General features: G+C 39.3%; 1 protein-coding gene across 1 annotated transcript in view; it reads left to right on the forward strand.

Moving 5' to 3' along the window:
* Positions 1 to 12,138, forward strand: part of LOC138966633 (jouberin-like) — a 77,838-nt gene that overhangs the window by 58,583 nt on the left and 7,117 nt on the right. The window contains exons 10-28 of the mRNA XM_070338926.1: positions 113 to 208; positions 807 to 900; positions 1,316 to 1,396; positions 1,611 to 1,709; positions 3,011 to 3,136; positions 3,567 to 3,763; positions 4,113 to 4,167; positions 4,336 to 4,451; positions 4,899 to 5,067; positions 6,518 to 6,662; positions 6,853 to 6,905; positions 7,424 to 7,518; positions 7,875 to 8,008; positions 8,415 to 8,555; positions 8,968 to 9,049; positions 9,347 to 9,464; positions 9,934 to 10,068; positions 10,704 to 10,836; positions 11,860 to 11,924. Coding sequence (XP_070195027.1) covers positions 113 to 208; positions 807 to 900; positions 1,316 to 1,396; positions 1,611 to 1,709; positions 3,011 to 3,136; positions 3,567 to 3,763; positions 4,113 to 4,167; positions 4,336 to 4,451; positions 4,899 to 5,067; positions 6,518 to 6,662; positions 6,853 to 6,905; positions 7,424 to 7,518; positions 7,875 to 8,008; positions 8,415 to 8,555; positions 8,968 to 9,049; positions 9,347 to 9,464; positions 9,934 to 10,068; positions 10,704 to 10,836; positions 11,860 to 11,924 — 2,134 coding nt within the window. The remainder of the gene's footprint in view (positions 1 to 112; positions 209 to 806; positions 901 to 1,315; positions 1,397 to 1,610; positions 1,710 to 3,010; positions 3,137 to 3,566; positions 3,764 to 4,112; positions 4,168 to 4,335; positions 4,452 to 4,898; positions 5,068 to 6,517; positions 6,663 to 6,852; positions 6,906 to 7,423; positions 7,519 to 7,874; positions 8,009 to 8,414; positions 8,556 to 8,967; positions 9,050 to 9,346; positions 9,465 to 9,933; positions 10,069 to 10,703; positions 10,837 to 11,859; positions 11,925 to 12,138) is intronic.

Here is a 12,138-nt window from a genome sequence, read left to right on the forward strand (position 1 = left end):
AATCTTGAGACACTGCATTGCCTGTTTGAATTAGCCTCTGTGTAGTTTTTAGCTAAAATGAGAAATTTCTTGACGTACTTAATGTTTTTTGCTTACTTTTTTGTCTCACCAGGGATCGGCCGGTCGCTTCCTTCTACGAGCTGAAGAACGAAAATGTGGAAGATATATTACCCATCATGACGCAGCCTTTTGACTTCAAACAAAAAAAGTATGTATTGTTTGACCTGTTAAGAGTCAAAAGTTTAGGCTTTGTAACATTTATGATTTCAGAAATGTTACATTTTCTGCTGAATAGAAAGAAACTTGGGGTTGGGTGGATGGGTTGTTGAGGGGGGTAATTGGGTCTTCCTGAACTCTTGTCTAGAATGGGTCTTCCTGAACTCTTGTCTAGAATGGGTCTTCCTGAACTCTTGTCTAGAATGGGTCTTCCTGAACTCTTGTCTAGAATGGGTCTTCCTGAACTCTTGTCTAGAATGGGTCTTCCTGAACTCTTGTCTAGAATGGGTCTTTCTGAACTCTTGTCCAAATGCAGTCTCTGACCTCATCAAAAAGAATTTATTGATGCTGTTGTGGCACCAATTGCTTTACAAGAATATTTCGTGAAAATGTATATCCATTTCTGAAATTGCTGATCTATTTTCGGACGATGCCAGTGGCAATGATTTAGTATGTAACACTTGTCATTTTTGACATTAAATGGATGGTGCTTGATACAAAATCAACCAGGTTTTTTTGTGTTTTTTTCTTCTTCCTCTGATTCTTTTTGTTTACTTACCACTGTATGTCATAATGATATTATGTTTCAGATCAACCATACCAATGTGGGAGGAGCTGCTTGTGTTCAACGAAAACTTTAACTACTTCATCCAGAGCTCACCTAAAACTTTGCTTCTCTTTGAGGTAAGCTGCTGGTTGTGTGTAGGAAGGAGTCTGCTTGTAAAAGTCCTGGTAGAAAAAAAGTTAATGATAACTGCTAGGAATACTTGCTGTTGGAAAAGAGTGCATGGAAGTGGAACTTTGTTTTAATGCAGAAAGAACAAGAATTTAATCCGCCATATAGCTTAAAAGCCATTTGTGTCAATCAGCAAAATCTGTACAGGAAAATCAATGAATTGGTCTGGGGTATTATAACCTATCTTTGTGTGCCTGTGTATGTGTATTTTATCTGAATTGGTGATTCAATAGATGGAGATAAAAAAAGGATCAATTTGTTTTGGTTTTTTTTTTGGTCCAAGGGGGTGAAAGCTAAACGAGGAGGGAAAATTTGACCTTTGCATCAGTAACAAAAAGTACTGTTTAGTTCTTTTGTTTTCAGCTTCGTGATTTTATCAGCATGCACTCAACCAACAACAAGTCAGAGAGTGGTTGGCATCGCATTGCTTGGGGTTTTCTCAAGGTAAGTAAAACCAAAAAAATCATAATGAAAAGAAATTATCCGTTTCTTTGTTTGGGTTTTATTTTTATTATTTTCCTGTTTGTTCTTTGCCATACTCTTTGCTTGTTTCTGTCTTCTCTTCTTTCTTTCTCTTATTCATTTCCATGAGACTAAAGAAACTTTTGTTTAACCTTTTTTTTCCATTGTTGCTATTTTTAAACTTCTTTCTTTGCAGCTTGTGGGCGGCAATGGAAAAATCAACGAAGGATCCAAACTTCGTCTTCAGCTCTTCCAGATTCCTACACGTCGCTTCCCTAAAACTGGACAGCCAGAGGTAAGTGCTGAAGTTTCACATGTTTCATCATTTGACTTGTTGTTGTGTAGCTTCTGGAAATGAAAAGTGAGGTCATCTAAGCAAAACTGGAAGTTGGGTGTTTTCATGCAGTGAATATGGTGACAACATGCACTGGAGTTGTCATCAGAGTGATTAACACTATTGTGACTAGCATTGCCACGGCGTTAACGTCCTGCCTGCCCAAGCTTGCCACCAAGAAACTTCCCAAAAAACAGTAACTGTAAAGAAATCTGTCTAGCAAGCTTGAATTAAGTCCAATCACCACCAAAGTTTGTGTACTAATTAAAAAATGGATGCCCAGTTCAGTTGTGCTATTTATAAGTTTGTCACGCGATTTGTTTTAGCATAGGGGATAATTTGTGTTTTTTAACGTGTTTTTTTGTGTTTTCTTTTCCACTGCTTTTGTAAAAGTAATTTTTTAACAGAAAGTATTATAAATAATGTTATAACCAAACAAGGTGTAAAACCTATGAATTAGCTGAAATATTGTTAACATTGTACACAGAAATAAGGAGACAGTTCAAAGAGAAAAACAAGCAAATCACGCATTCATTCACAGCATCCTGACTCGAATGAAACAAAACTGTGACACTCACCAAATGATGTCCAGGTAATCCATATTGAATATAAGTCACATTTTCATAACAAAGTACCAACTGTACACCTATAAACATTTCCAAAAGGATTAGGAGGCTCCAGCCAGCCATTGTTATCAGTGCTGCCACGCCCCCTTGCACCTACACGATTCCGAGATGTGCGTCTAGCAGTACCACCCCGTGTAGTTTGCCGACTCGTACTAGCAACAACAGGACTGTTTCTTCCTCACTATCACTGCTAATATCGCTTTCTTGAGGCGAAAACAACACGTCGGAATCATGATTTACAGGATCCTCAAGATCCAACATCCGGAGAATCTCCTCCCGTGACAAGGCTCGCCTTCGATTCATTTTTTTTGTTAAAAAAACCCACGCAAATCTGCACTAATTTGATCATGGCGGAAGAGGAAACCACGTGTATCAAGGGAAACAACTCAATTTATTGCAATCTTCAAAAACCGGGTAGCAATCACGAGTCGTGTACCTTGTATGACTGTTACTGAAAAATTCACCTCCCGTTCATGGGCGTGTCAGCGCTGCTACTGATTTATTCACCTCCCGTCGCGAAAGTGTTAAGGCTGAAGACAAGTGTGAACAATAGTCATAGTGCTGATTTTTGTTGTTGTTGCCTGTACTTGTATAAGTGACTGTGTTGAATAGCATGAATCTTTGTGTTTTGCAAAGGTGTACCACTGGTGGAAGTCACATCAGCGTAACGCTTACCCCTCTACGCTGTATGTAACGGTGAAAAGTATTGTGCCACCTGACAACATTGAGCCCTCAATGCGATCCATGTTTGCCACACAACAGGCAAGTTGTCGTCTGTGTCAAGAGTTGCATTAGTTTTAATCAAGACTTTTGTGCTGGTCCCAGCAATTTTGCTTTCATTTGTAAAAAATTTAGATATATCAAGGAAAAATATTTAGCTGCAATATTTAGAGGTACAAATAAGAAAATACAGTAATAATTTTTTTTTTAATATTTGCTCCTTTTATTTTTAATCCTAAATCTACCTGCTTCAAATCAGTCTTGCCAGGCTGTCCTTTAAACCACCTTAAAAAAAGAAACTAGTTGATAATGTGCTCAATTCATTTTGAAATAGCAGCATGAGATGAACGCTTCAACTGCAGTTGTGTGCAAGTCAAGAGTGGTGTTTATTACATATTTTATTACATACCCAGCAAATATCTTGGTACTCATTTTCCTAGCCTAAACAAATTGTGTTGTGCTGTCCTAACAGGAGCAAGGTGCCATGACGTACGAAGACCTAAAGCGTAGCATGAACTGGGACTCGAAGGCTCATAAGCTGGAAGCACGACCCATGACCTCTTGGAGTCGTCTGTTCGGGCAACTGTGTCGAATCCCTAACAATCTCATCCTGACCTTGCCTGCCCAAAAGAAGGGCTGTTTTGTCATCCGTTTCTCGCATGATGGCAGGTCAGTCATCTTCGATTGGAGTATAGACATACTTTTCCTCCCAACTGATTGCTTTTATACAGCTCTTTGCTTCCCAACCCCAACCCCTCTTTTATGCTAAGATTACGGGGTTACAATCTGTCTGTAAATCTGTACTTTGTTCGTACCTTTACAAAGCTTTTCAGCCCCTGCAGATTCCTTGTTGCAATGGTTTTGTATGTGAGGTTTATCAATTTTTTTTTTAAAAGGTGGGGGGGGGGGGGGGGGGGAGGGTTGGTGGTAGAGAAGATGGGCAGAAGACTTGTTGATGTCACTGCAGTTAAATAGCTAAAGGCAAGACACAAAATAATCACCATTCATTCTTTTTCAGGAGCTTGGCTTGTGCATGCGGGAGCAAAGATGGCTTCCCTATTCTAATCTATGAGGTAAGACTTACTTTGTCATGAAGCATTGTTTTCATTTAAGGATGTGTTTGTCACTTTTATAATACCTATGTCAAGGAATGATGAACACTATTTTGTGTTAAAGCTGTACTGTCCTTGTTTATGAAGACATGTAATTTATTCATAAATATTATTTTTTCTGTGAATCAGATTCCATCGGGTCAAGTGAAGACAGAGCTGCACGGTCACTTCAGTCTTGTGTACGACATGTCCTGGTCCAGAAAAGACACACACCTTGCGTCTGCCTCTGCTGATGGCACTGTCAGGTCAGTGTTATTGTCTGGGTTATTCCTGGGGCTTCCACCTACGGTAACTTGATTGCAAAGTCTCAGCATGTTGGGTTCTTTGGAACATGTTTATTTAAACAGCTTATGCGGTACTGATGTGCACACACTAATATATATATATATATATGCATGGCAGAGACAAACAGATGCAAACGCATGTGCGCACTCACGCGCGCACACACACACACACACACACACACACACACACACACACACACACACACACACACACTGGTGCAGAGACAGACACATGCACACCAGACAGACAGATAAACAGACAGACAAACATAAACATGCCTGCACGCTGATGTGTGCAGGCATACGCACTCCGACTCACGGTGTACCAAACATAGTTCCAGTCAGTACTCTACCAGATGCAACTCTTCCAACAGTAATTGACCACCCACCACATGTATTTTTTCACAGAGTGTGGAACATCCTGGAAGACAAACAGATGGCAGAGCGAGTGTTGCCTCACCCAGGCTTTGTGTACTGCTGCAAGTTCCACCCTCGTCTGGACAGCATCATCGTGTCCGGCTGCTACGACCAGGTGCTCCGAGTCTGGGACCTCAGTCAGGACGAGGAGGGGGGACAGGTGAGTGAAGAATAGGTGTTAAGGATCAGGATAAGATTCATATAGTCCTGTGAGGTTACCCTCATGGAAATTTGGGCTGCTTTCTCCCTGCATGCGTATATTCATGTTTCCAAGCCCTGACATTTCTTGGCTATCAGTATCAGTAAAGGTGAAATTGAAATACTAAACAAACCAAAAAAACATATACAGTGGAACGCCCCTTTTAAGACCTTCAAAAATCGGGGGGAAATCAGATCTTAAAAAAGAGGGAGTCTTAAAAAGGAGGTAAATCTACAGAGGTTGTGAACAACATATCTAAACAAGTCGCATAAGGCGAAATTACAACATTTAGTCAAGCTGTCGAACTCACAGAATGAAACTGAACGCACTGCATTTTTTCAGCAAGACCGTATACTCGTAGCGTCGTCAGTTCACCGCTCGTGACAAAGGCAGTGAAATTGACAAGAAGAGCGGGGTAGTAGTTGCGCTGTGCTGCATAGCACGCTTTTCTGTACCTCTCTTCGTTTTAACTTTCTGAACGTGTTTTTAATCCAAACATATCTTATCTATATGTTTTTGGAATCAGGAACTGACAAGGAATAAGATGAAATTGTTTTTAAATCGATTTCAGACATTTTATTTTAATCATAATTTTTATATTTTTAATTTTCAGAGCTTGTTTTTAATCCGAATATAACATATTTATATGTTTTTGGAATCAGAAAATGATGAAGAATAAGATGGACGTAATTTTGGATCGTTTTATAAAAAATAATTTTAATTACAATTTTTAGATTTTTAATGACCAAAGTCATTATTTAATTTTTAAGCCTCCAAGCTGAAATGCAATACCAAAGTCCGGCCTTCGTCGAAGATTGCTTGGCCAAAATTTCAATCAATTTTATTGAAAAATGAGGGTGTGACAGTGCCGCCTCAACTTTTACAAAAAGCCGGATATGACGTCATCAAAGACATTTATCGAAAAAATGAAAAAAACATCTGGGGATATCATACCCAGGAACTCTCATGTAAAATTTCATAAAGATCGGTCCAGTAGTTTACTCTGAATCGCTCTACACACACACACGCACAGACAGACACACACACACACACATACACCACGACCCTCGTCTCGATTCCCCCTCTATGTTAAAACATTTAGTCAAAACTTGACTAAATGTAAAAAGCAAGGTGTTAGAAAAAGAGGAAGTCTTACATTGGGGGTCTTAAAAGGGGGCTTTCACTGTATAGCAGTTGTAGCACACCCATGTGTTTTCTTATGGGAGCAGAAACCCTATTTTCCAGATTTTGAGACCACATATTTACAAGTTATTTGTTCAGTAAGCAGCAAGTTCTGCTTCTTTTCAAACTTCTTGATATAAAAGTTCCATGTTAAAAAGATATTGCAACCTTTCAAGCCTAACAAAATAAAAAAAATAAGTAGCATCATTCAGCTGCTTTATGTTTGCAGCTGAGCCAGGAGATAGAGGATCACCATGGTTACATCAACTCCATCTGTTTTGATGACGATGATGGCCTGAAGATGTATTCTGCAGACAGTGTGGGTGTCGTCAACATCTGGAACGTCTACATCACTGATGAGCCTGACCGCAGACGTAAGCCATGACACTTTATTTTCAGACTTGTACGTGAGAATGTGGAGAGAACACCGGAAAATTGTGATAAAATGCATAATAATAATAATGATAAATAGCTTTTCCATATTTTCTTCATTCTCTCTTTAGCTGTTGTCCTCATTTTATGATATGACAAATTAAAATTGCATTATTTTGACTTTTTGTGCAGCATTCGTGCGAGATTGGACCTTGTACCATAAATTACAAGAACCTGAAATGAAGGTAATGGAACCTAATTTAATGCAATCTTCTTCCTTTGTCAAAGCATTTGTGATATTTCCTTCTGGGTTGTCAAGATTTTAGTGTAGATTCCATAATTGCCATGATTCAGTTTGCACTGTGGGCAGTAAAGGAGTCTGAATTCTGATATAGCAGTTTTAATTTCAAACAGATGAATGTGTCTGTGACTCTCTATATCTGTGTCTGTGTTTCTGTATCTGTGTCTGTCTTTATCTATAATTTTCATCCATCTGTTCTCCAGTCCATTTATGTTTGATGTACATGCACAGTAAATTTAATTGTAGCAGGATTTATTAATACCTGGAATGTCACGTATCCTGCTTGCTTTGCAACAACACGCAACCTCACTGAGGTGAAGACAGAATGCTGAACAAAGGCAGAAAGACTTTCGTATCTGATGTGTGTTACATTCAGGGTCTTATGGGGACTTGGAAACAAAATATTCAACTTCTTCATGTTGATGTTACAACTCAAACCCTGTTTTTTAAATCTGTCGACAGGATGTTCAAATCAACCACATAGAGATGCACCCCAGTGGTCGACGTCTGTTGGTTCACTGCAGAGACAACGTCATTCGCATGTTTGACTTGAGAGTGTAAGTACTATACATGTCATTACTCTGAAATCAAAGATAAACAGAACTTGCAAACAAGCCTCCCCCGAAATCGACGTATACTGCCTGAATGGCAGGGTAAAAACAGACATATACGTAAACATCCACTCGTGCAAAAACATGAGTGAACGTGGGAGTTTCAGCCCATGAACGAAAAAGAAGAAGAAAACAAACCACTGATTACTGCAGTAATACATAACGGTGCCAGTCTCGAGATATGTATCTGTCACGTTTTGTCATAGGAGTTGTGAAATAAAGTATGATGAACGTATCATAAACTTACAGATACATTTAGAAATTCAGAACAGTTTTGCTGAACTGTCAATTGTACTTTGCAGACAACGGGTGATGCAGCAGTACATTGGAGCAGTCAACTTCAGGGAAAAACTGGGCAGCTGTATTACACCTTGTGGCACATTTGTCTTTGCAGGCAGCGAAGACAACTTTGTCTATGCTTGGAACACAGACACAGGTAAAGCCTACAGTTCTGTCAAGGCATTTATGTAATAGGGGTCGGGGACAGGGCTCAGTCAGTGGTGTGCTGGCTTTATAACCAGTTTGTCGCTACCGGCGTAGGTTCGAATCCCAGGTTCAGCGAGAGATTTATTACTTACTTACTTACTGCCTGTTATGCTTGTTTGCATATCCGGCAGTAATGAAGGACCTCTACTTCTGTCCTGGGTGAGTCTCTGGATGGTACCCCATATATGGTTCAGGGCCTTCATTTCTCCTTCCACCGTTTTGCATTTGGTGCTCAGGACTTCCATCTTCCTGTCGAATACACCTTAAAAAAATTACCTTCCCTTTAAAATCCATATTTTCATTTTCCTCTTGATCATTTTCACAAACTGTATTGAATGGTTATGGTATGTTACCAGGAGATCAGGTTGCACGCTATGCAGAACTGAACTACCAGAATCCAGTGACGGATGTGGCCTACCACCCTCGTGACCACATCTTGGCCGTCTGCTCTTTTGGAGAGAACCATCCCGTCCTTGTCTACAAATATGACCCGTTCAGTGAGTTTCCTGTTCAAAGCACAATCTGAAGCACATAGATAGTAGAAGAGAATAGACCTGAAAATATTCCATTTATAACTTATAATTTTGTTTGATCTTGTGTGTTGGAACAACTTGGCAAGTTGCTGAATAATGACACATATGACATATGCAACTATACTGCAGTGTAGTTAAGTATAATGCTTTATGTTTACTGCTGTCAGTACAGATGTATTGTAAGTTAAATAGGTACATTTTGAAGCTGAGCTAACTTTGCCTATGTATGTTTTGTGAAGCCTTTTATTACAAAGCGATTTTTTCTTTATGAAAAATCATGGTATACATGTAAGATTACATTTCAGTTATTCATTTCTATGAATATGTTTCCTTACATTGAAGAGCTTGTGACTGACTGTTATCTCCTTTGTTGCAGCTGCTCAGGTGGATGCAGGTCTGACGCCCAGAGCACCTGACGAAACAACAGACATTGAACACATTCCTGACGGACAACTCAGGTACTCTTGATGATAAATGTTGTTTAACGCCCTCAAGGTTAAACCATTAGGAGCATGATCCTAGTCAGGTACTCCGTCTTGATTACAATTTGAAACCCTAGTATAATAACTGGCTCTGTAAGTGCATATTTTTCAGCCTCCTGATGTGATTTTTTGTTCACGTTACAAAAACAAGAAGCAATTTGAAAAGGTTATTTTGCTATTACAAAAGTAATTAGCCTTTAGGCACTGATAGTGTTAACTAGCCACCAGCTCTCAAAATGTCATTACCATGGTTACGTTGGACATTTTGTGCAGCCCACGGAAGGAGGATGAGCTGTCGTCTGCTCGTGCCAAGGTCATGTCCAAAGACGAATTCACAGCTTATGAAACCCTGCGCTACAACCGTGTTTTGAAGAAACTGGACTCTGCAACTGTAAGTTTTGGTCATTTCTGTGTGGAATGTGTATATATGTATGGGTGGGTGGGTAAGTGGTCGGGTGTCTGCATATGCATATGAGTGTGTGAGTTTGTGTGTGTGTGTGTGTATTTGAGGTAGGTATTTTCTCTGAGGGGTATGTGTGTCTGTCTCTGTGCCTGTGTGCCACTGTCTGTATTTGATTTTGCATTTATATGTGGGGACGATCTGTGCGCTTGTTTATTTTAGTGTTGTAGATCTGTACCTTTTGTGTGCTGGAATAGAAGGTTCTGTGTGTGCAAAGTGAACATTTCTAAAGACTGGAACAACTTACGATAAGATGCTTCAGCACTTGCAGGTTATTTGCCTAATACAAGCATTCCATACAAATACTAAGTGTGAGCTTTCTGTTTGTCTTGAAATGATTCACCAAAGATAGTCTTCTTTGAAGCGAGTGATTTGTGAACTATTTTCTGCTTCATTTCAGATGCAAATGTCACAAATGCCAGGAGCAGTCACCATGGATACGAGTCGTAGAATGGACACGATTGGTCGGTCGGGAGTGATAGGATCATGGAGCCAAACTGATACAGGATCATATCTTGCCACACCGCGATCAGGAGTATGTCAAGTGTTTATTATTGTCTCTACAATTCATGGTGACTGTTATTTAGAAAACATCAGGAAGTGCATCATACCCAATCTATCAGTTATGTAAAATGTGGCGGTTTTATTTTATTTATTTATTTATTTGTTTATTTATTTATTTATTTATTTATTTAATTTTATAATGTATACCACATCTCCACAAGAATTGAACCTGGCAAAAGTCAGAAACTTGGAAGCATTTGACAGATGTTTCACAGGTAAAATGCAGCAAGTTTTATTAAAGTTTTGGTGGGATGGAATTGCAAAGCAGATAGTTACTTGCTGCCTGTGTCTGTGAGAATCTTTATCAAAATACTTCCCTTTGTTTCTTAGATGCTGTGTCTGTGTCTGTGTTTGTGTTTCTCTCTGACGGTCTCTCTATCAGTCTGATTATGTCTGTGTGTCAATTCATCTTCCTATGCGTGTTTTTATTATTCTCCAGAAATGATTTTAAAATGTACTTTGTACATATACTTGCTTTTCTACTGATGAGCAGCTGCCAACTCCAAGCATGCTGTCTCCCCATCCCCCAATGTGGTCCACAATAAAGACGCAACAGTTTGCATCACAGAATAATAACACTATGTCTATCTGTTTGTATCTGTTCAGATGCCAGCACCAAGTATGATGTCTCCCCATGCTCCTCCCACAATGCTGTCTACAGTACAACAACAGCAGTTTGCATCACAGAATCTCTACATGAAGCAGGCCGACTCTGCTTGGAGACCAAGTTTCTCAGAAGGTCAGCTTTTGTTGGAACTGTATCTCCTTCGTATCTTCTCTTCGCAATTTCTTTTTTTTTTGAAAGGGGGGGGGGGTATTATTTTTGTTGAGAATTCTGGTAGTGTTGACGTGCTTATTTGTTCTGTTTTCTCATGGTTGTTTTTGTGTTGCTTTTGTGACATTATCTTTATATATGTGTTAATTTGTTTGTTTGTTCGTTCATGGGCTGAAACTCCCACGGCTTTTACGTGTATGACCGATTTTACCCTACCATTTAGGCAGCCATACGCCGCTTTCGGAGGAAGCATGCTGGGTATTTTTGTGTTTCTATAACCCACCGAACTCTGACATGGATTACAGGATCTTTTTGGTCTTGTGCTTGCGTGTCCACACGGGGGTGTTCGGACACCGAGGAGAGTCTGCACACAAAGTTGACTCTGAGAAATAAATCTCTCGCCGAACGTGGGGACGAACTCACGCTGACAGCGGCCAACTGGATACAAATCCAGCGTGCTACCGACTGAGCTACATCCCCGCCCTATATATGTGTTAATAATAATAATAATGATAACAACTTATGTAGAGCAAATCACAAAGATCTGTGCTCTCCATGCTTTACATATCAACTATGATTAAGAACACACTATTTCAACATTAGATAACATAAATTGTAGGAAAATATTAGAACAACAAAAATACAACAACACAACATCTACTTTGTGACAATATCATCCAGCGAACAATAAGGAATTCAAGTATTAAAAAAAAGAAGATGCCTTTGGGGGCGAAAAATGGATGGAATACTTTCTTTGTTGTTCTGTCATGTTTTACTCTAGTTATGTTTGGTTGTATATGTACCTGTTTGATTTTCTTGTGAGTCTTTCTGTCTCTCTTTTAGTGTCCTTGTTATCATCATTTTGTCAACATATGTGATTGTGCTTTAGATGAGGCAGCACAAATACTTTGACACAATCAACAGCCCCCTGTTTCTATTTTTTGCTTTTGTGCATAATGATATAGGTTTTGCTCTTCTTGTGTGCAGTGGGTCGTCATGGCAACAAACATTCCTCATTCTTTGGCAGACCAGCACAGATTGCACTAGATACTGTGAGTAAAATTAAAGTATAGGCTGAGGTTATGTGTCTTTCTGTTTATTGAGCAAAGCACGATAAGATGTTTGAAACAAATGATATATAATGAAGGAGATATTTCGTTTTGAACAGGATGGGAAACTCGCAAGAAAAATCGTTGTCTGTTGACTCAGGACTCAGGAATGTTTTATTTTAGGCCATAGCCCATAAATAGGATGAAACACAATTAC

Source organism: Littorina saxatilis, linkage group LG5 (genome assembly GCF_037325665.1).
Source record: "Littorina saxatilis isolate snail1 linkage group LG5, US_GU_Lsax_2.0, whole genome shotgun sequence".
Lineage (NCBI taxonomy): Eukaryota > Metazoa > Mollusca > Gastropoda > Littorinimorpha > Littorinidae > Littorina > Littorina saxatilis.